The sequence below is a fragment of the Musca vetustissima genome, unplaced genomic scaffold (assembly GCF_032173495.1).
Source record: "Musca vetustissima isolate MV318-11 ecotype Yass unplaced genomic scaffold, APGP_CSIRO_Mvet_v1 utg54260, whole genome shotgun sequence".
Taxonomy (NCBI): Eukaryota; Metazoa; Arthropoda; class Insecta; order Diptera; family Muscidae; genus Musca; species Musca vetustissima.
In genome coordinates, this window is record NW_026881838.1 from 1 (window position 1) to 6429 (window position 6429).

Here is a 6429-nt window from a genome sequence, read left to right on the forward strand (position 1 = left end):
AGGGCGCTACGCGCAGCCTGACACTTAATGCTTAGGCCCAAAGGCTTGAAGTACAGCGTTGCGTTCAGAGCTGCTTGTGGTGTACTCCTTCTGGCTCCTGTAACTAAAATTGCGGCGGCTCTTTGTACCTTGTCTAATTTACTAGATGTCGACTTGAGGCTCAGACAGTTCCACCAAACAAGAGAGCCATAGGACAAGATGGGCTTCACCACAGTGTTATACAACCAGTGTATAGTCAATGGTTAAGCCCCCCGCTTTTCCCAATAGAGTTCTTGCATGCGTAGAGTGCAATCATTCCTCTCTTCGCCCGCTCCTCAACGTTCCTTTTCCATCGTAGTTGACAGTCCAGGATTGTGCCGAGGTACTTTGCTTCGGGAGATAGGTGAAGTTGCACCCCATCCAATGTTGGTGGAACAAAAACGGCGAGCTTACGCTTCCTAGTAAACATTACCAGTTCCGTCTTCGTTGGATTTACACCAAGACCATTTGCCTTGGCCCAGATCACCCTGTACTCTCAAAACATTTGTCCTAATTTGAGGTGTGATTTTCAGATTTTTAAAATTCCATCTCATCCATTCCATCTCAACTATATGCAAATAGTACCAAATTTAGTACCATTTTGTACTTTTTATAAAAATAAGTACGAAATTCTTAAACCATTTCCATACATCAACATCACTTCCCTACCTGTATTCCATATAAAATTTCAAGGTTTTAGCTTTATATGTTCAATAGTACTTTTAGTACACTTATCGAATTTCCAAAAACCCTTTTGTACAGCTTTCTAACTTTCCTTCAGTGACCCACATTTCAAATTACAGAATTCTAGCTCTTCGCGTTCGCCTAATACAGAGGGTACCATATTTGGTACATTTTAATACATTTCGTACCCTTCTTGTTCGAATTTCCAAAAACCCAGCCTTATCTCACGCCTACTCACCAACAACAACCCACACTCAATATTTCAAGCTTCTAGGTTCAGTCGTTTTGTTTGGCGATGTTCTGTCAGTCAGTCACTCACTCACTTAACACTAACGCTATTTCTTTTAAAATCCAAGCCTATTGTTTATAATTTTTTTTAATCCCAGCTTTCAATTTATTTAAAAAGTATTTCTTTTTCCAAAATCTTATTTTTTTTTTTTTTAAATCACGCCTTTTATTAAAAAGTTTCGTTCAGTTCATTTTGGTGAATCAAAAAGTTCATCAGCTGATATATTCACTTTTTGCATGCCTCTATCAAACAGATTCGTAAACAAACGGGGGATAACGTTGTCTCCCAACAGTTGATTTCATTTGGAACGTTTTTAATTTTGATAGGTCCACAAAAAAAACGTATGACGTGTAGGTAAAGTGGTGTTGTTGTTTTCGATTCAAGTACACCGACTTCAATTGCGCACAACTGACAGAGCTCTACTGGAAAATAAAATATGTTTTAATAACATAACATAAAAAGGAAATATAAATAATAAACAATTAGTGGAAAGCCAAGAACAAAACATATCATTTGCCCAGCTGTTTGCAGAAGAAGAACAAGACAATGAAAATACCGGAGAAAAGCCGCTTTCTAATTTATGCCTTGGGAATATTCTTTTGCTATTTCCTCTATGGCATTGTCCAAGAGAAAATAACGCGTGGACGTTATGGCCAACAGGCCAATGAAGATGGCACGGTGGGTGAAAAGTTCACCTATGCCTTGGCTCTGGTGTGGGTGCAGTGTTTATGTAATTTTATTTTTGCCAAGGGTAAGTTAAAGCAGGAGAGATTCCATTCGGGATACTAACGAAATTTCTTCTTTTTTGTCTTTCAGGCATGCTGACGGTCAAACCACAAAAGGAAGACACCACTCCCCGGAGTTATTATGCCATCAGTGCATTGACATACCTTTTGGCCATGGTTTCCTCAAATATGGCATTGCGTTGGGTACCCTATCCTACACAGGTTGTGGGTAAATCTGCTAAGCCCATACCCGTAATGATATTGGGTGTATTGATTGGACGTAAATCCTATAGCTGGATACGTTATATATGTGTACTGACCATTGTTGTGGGGGTGGTGTTGTTCATGTACAAGGAGAGTAAGGCCCCAGCTGTGGCGGCCACTGACAAAACTGGATTGGGTGAATTGCTGCTCATACTCAGTTTGTCTATGGACGGTTTAACGGGTGCCGTACAAGAACGTATGCGTTCCTCAAGTGCCCCTTCTGGGCAGCAAATGATGTTTGCCATGAACTTTTGGAGTACTCTGATGTTGGGCTTTGCCATGATTGTGACAGGTATGTAGAACAACTTCTCAAATAATTGAAAATAATTTAAAACAAATTCTCTTCTTTTTTAGGTGAAGGCAAAGAATTCATACATTTCGCCAGCCGCCACCCTGAGTTGTGGGGCCATATGGCCATGTTGGCACTGTGTGGTGCCTTGGGTCAACTATTCATTTTCCTAATGGTTTCTGGTTTTGGCCCGTTGGCATGTTCTGTTGTCACCACCACCCGTAAATTCTTTACCGTACTCTGTTCTGTGGTGTTGTTTGGTAATGTCTTATTGCCACGTCAATGGTTTGGCGCTGTTCTGGTATTTGCCGGCCTCTTTGCCGATATGTTCTATGGTAAGAAACCTCCAGCATCAAATAAGAAACCCCTTCCAAAAGACACCGAGGAAAAGAAGAAGTTAATATCATAGAATTAGTTTCGTCATGCGGAGGTTGCTATTGACAAGTCTGAGGATGCATATTAATGTAATTGATTTTTTTTCTACTACTACTTTAAAATACACACAAACAAATTTCCATAACTAAGATTTTTTTTGATATTTATATATAATATTTTATATAGACCAAATTATAAAAAATAGTGTATATTTTGTTGTTTTGTTGATATTTTTATTCAACATTTTTGTATAATTTAAAGTTATTTTGTATAAATTTGATTTTAAGTAAGAACAACAAACAGACAAAACAAAAAGCTATGAATTTAAGAACAACAAAAACTATATATACAAATTAAAATGTATTTTATTAGATAAGTAATACAAAAAAAAAAGAAGAAAAACAAATTAATCATTTCTAGTAAATTCATTTGTGTCATAGAATATGATTTCAAGTGGTTTATAGAGCCGTGGATTTATTAAAAATATTTCTTCATCCACTGTGGCGTGAATTTTTTAAACGTATATTTTTTCATTAACAGAGGATTATATTTTTAAAGGAATATTTGGTCCTCCACCAGAGGCGTGCATTAAAAAAATATTTTTACCGTCAACGGAGGCGTGGATTTTTTAAGAGAATATTTTTACCATCAATAGAGGAATAGATTTTTTAAGCATCAACAGAGGCCGGCATTAACGAATATTTTTCCAATATTTCCATTAACAGAGGACTTTATTTTTAAACGAATATTGTTTCATCAACAGAGGCGCGATTTTTTAAACAAATATTTTTCAAGCATTAACAGAATCCTGGATTTTTTTACAAATATTTTTTCCATCAACAGGGCGTGAATTCAAAAAAGAGGACCCTTATATGGGGATTTTTGGGGATAAAAAAGTTATTAACAAACTAAACAATCAATTGCATAATGTTTTTGCCACGTAAATTCTGTTCTCAAATCCATAGGATTATATTTGACGTATACGCTATAAAATTGACATTTTATATCGAGTGAATTTCGTAAATCTATATGCACTTTAATATCATTTAAATAATCACAATTTGTGGGATCTCTTATACGGAGCCTATACATAATAAATGTACCGATATTTATAACGTATGGCAGAAGGATTTTCCATCTAATAAGAATCCAAAATATCAAAATAAGGCAAATTCTATTAAGAAACCGTTCTGAAGCCCCTATAATACCAAACTTAGGGACGCACGCTTATATATACCAAAACATGGACCGATATATGATATGGATACCATTTACATGCATGTGCAAAAATCTCTATCGTAACAGTCAGAAAGGCCGATATACCTAAATCAACATAAAAGTTATTCTAATTATATATTTTATATAATATACCTTATTGGGTCTCCGATGAATATTTCGATGCTTTGCAAATTGAATGACAGTTTTAATATAAACTCCAGCCATTGAAAAAATACTTTATAGAAATTAACGACTGAAGGTCTTTAAATTCTTGAAAAATATCTGCTAGCTGATCTTTTTGGTCCTTCAAACCCTATTTTTTTTTTAAATAACGCCTGTTGGTCTTCCTGCCCCTTATAGAAATTTTCGTTAAAACTTTCACAAATTTCCACAACAATATTAACATTCTGGCAAAAATTCGTTAAATAAAGATAAACATGACTGGTCACGGGTACTCACCGAATACAGTTATGCTGAATTTATTTGATATTTTAAATATGAAACTTAAATATTTAACAAACAAATGAAAACAATTCTTTCCCCATTTTGGCGCTGTTGTTAATGTAAAAGTGCTGCCAAGTTAATACCATGACAAACGTTAAATTGAGCGCAAAGAGACACCAAATTAAAAGCGTTCCACTGAAAGACAGCTTACACAACGTTTACATTATACGTGCTGTAGAAAAAATATTGCTCTATGGAGAGAATTCCTTGCAAAATGGGCTCAGATATTCTGTGTGACCATTTTAAAAAACATTTTATTTTTAAAGAAAAATTAAATTAAAAAAAATTTATGAAATTGAAGTGAATTTTTCTAGAACACTGCCATGGATTTTTGTGAAGGGCTCTTCAGGAATTTGAAGGTGAGGATTTTCAAAGAATCTAATACGACATTTACATTAGAACTTTTTACCGGGTTAACCTACTTTATGAGGATTTATTTGGCATATATTCAAAGGAAATGAAAATTTAAACCCACTGGGTTAACCAAATCCGGTTAAATGTAAACGACCTTTAAAGAACCTAAAAAAACATTTTTATGTCTTGAACGGCATATACATTAGAACTTTTTACCGGGTTAACCTACATTATGAGGATTTATTTGACATATAAGCAAAGGAATCGACAATTGAAACCCACTGGGTTAACAAAACCCGGTTAAATGTAATGGTACTATTGGTCTCTAGAAATAATTTAAGAATAATTTAAACACATTCTTAAAAATATTTGACATATTGCCCATTTTAATATGTATTTGTAAGAATATTTTTAGGCGTGTATTTTTAAGAATATTTTCTCCAGAATGTTAAGACATCTAGGCGTGGACGTTAATGCATAATTGTGATAAAATTCTCCAGCTCGTGAATACACCACAAAAGTTATTAATTGAGAATATAAGAGGACATTCAACTGATTTTTTAGAATGTTTCCGTTGGAACAAAATGAAAAAATCGCTTTTGCAAACATAAATTTACTGTGAAAATTTTCATTTTGAGGATGGCCGGGCCCCTGTGCTGGTAGCTGGGACGACTGAACCCTCAGCACACCCCAAGGGTAAACTGAGCACTGAGACTTCTCTGACACCAGCATCCACGAAGACGGGGGGTAAGGGACTGTCGAAGTCAGTCCGAAGGAGAGCCCGCAAAAAGGCCTCCAAGAAGGCTGACAAGATACAACCTCCCTCTGGAAACCCACTCTTTGCCGAAGTGTCAAAACCGACATCCAAGGTTGTGACAATTGGGCAGCTGTTGGTGGATGCTCCAAAGGCATCGAGCGCGAAGCAGGTGCCAGTGTCGGGTGTGCCTATCTTTGCATCAATTGTGACCCCTTGAGCCGAATCTCGATCACCACCTACAGCCGTGAAGAGAATGAGGTCCTCGGACAAACAGTCGTCAGTTTCACATAGTCGGTAGTGTAGCAACTCTGCTGCTCCACAAGAGGGAGCTAGTCGACAGTCGGCCGACAAAGCTGATCGACGGAACCTACGGTTTGGCCAGATCACCTTATACAAAGGCGTCAAGATTGTTAATTATCCAACTAAGGAGTCTGCGGACTTCCTTAAGAAGACTACAGACAGCTACTTTCTACTACTTTCGGAATGTTGGCTTCGTCGGATGATCATGTATCTAAGATCGAACGTGTTTGATTTATCTGATAACTTTCAACTACGAAAAATAGTATTCAACTCGCCGCTCACTGAACCTTTAAGCCTCTTTTTGGCCTACCATATTAAAATTGGTCGCCACATCATTAAATAAGAACTTTCCAGATCAATCTCATGGTTTCCAAGAATCCAAAAAGATGGGAAGCTATTTTATATGCCTTAAGTCCCAAGCCCCTTTAAGAAAAATGATGAGTGTTTCGCTGGGATTATCCAATTCCAAAGAACATGATGAGAAAATGACAATCCTATTTTTTTACAATAACAACAGGCATTTCTAATTTTTCTATTGTAAAAAGTTGCGTATGCGTCGTTTTTAAACACCTGTTTTTACAGGAAGGAGTTGCCAGATCGTAACAAAATTTAACATGTGTTCATAACAGAGATGGAAGTTTCCAAAACTCTT

General features: G+C 36.4%; 1 protein-coding gene across 1 annotated transcript; it reads left to right on the forward strand.

The window, feature by feature from the left end:
• Nucleotides 1-1537: 1537 nt before the first annotated feature.
• Nucleotides 1538-2681, forward strand: LOC133327890 (solute carrier family 35 member B1 homolog). Its single transcript, XM_061536424.1, has 3 exons — nt 1538-1742; nt 1808-2272; nt 2335-2681. The coding sequence occupies exons 1-3, from the start codon at nt 1538-1540 to the stop codon at nt 2676-2678; spliced, it is 1014 nt and encodes a 337-aa protein (XP_061392408.1). The 3' UTR covers nt 2679-2681.
• The last annotated feature ends 3748 nt before the right edge of the window (nt 2682-6429 follow it).

What these genes read in the sequence shown, in the direction of transcription:
- LOC133327890 (XM_061536424.1), top strand. Translation starts at nt 1,538, where the DNA reads ATGAAAATACCGGAGAAAAGCCGCTTTCTAATTTATGCCTTGGGAATA. An exon ending in TAATTTTATTTTTGCCAAGG is followed by an intron (nt 1,743 to 1,807) that starts GTAAGTTAAAGC and finishes TTTGTCTTTCAG; the next exon opens with GCATGCTGACGGTCAAACCA. An exon ending in CTTTGCCATGATTGTGACAG is followed by an intron (nt 2,273 to 2,334) that starts GTATGTAGAACA and finishes CTTCTTTTTTAG; the next exon opens with GTGAAGGCAAAGAATTCATA.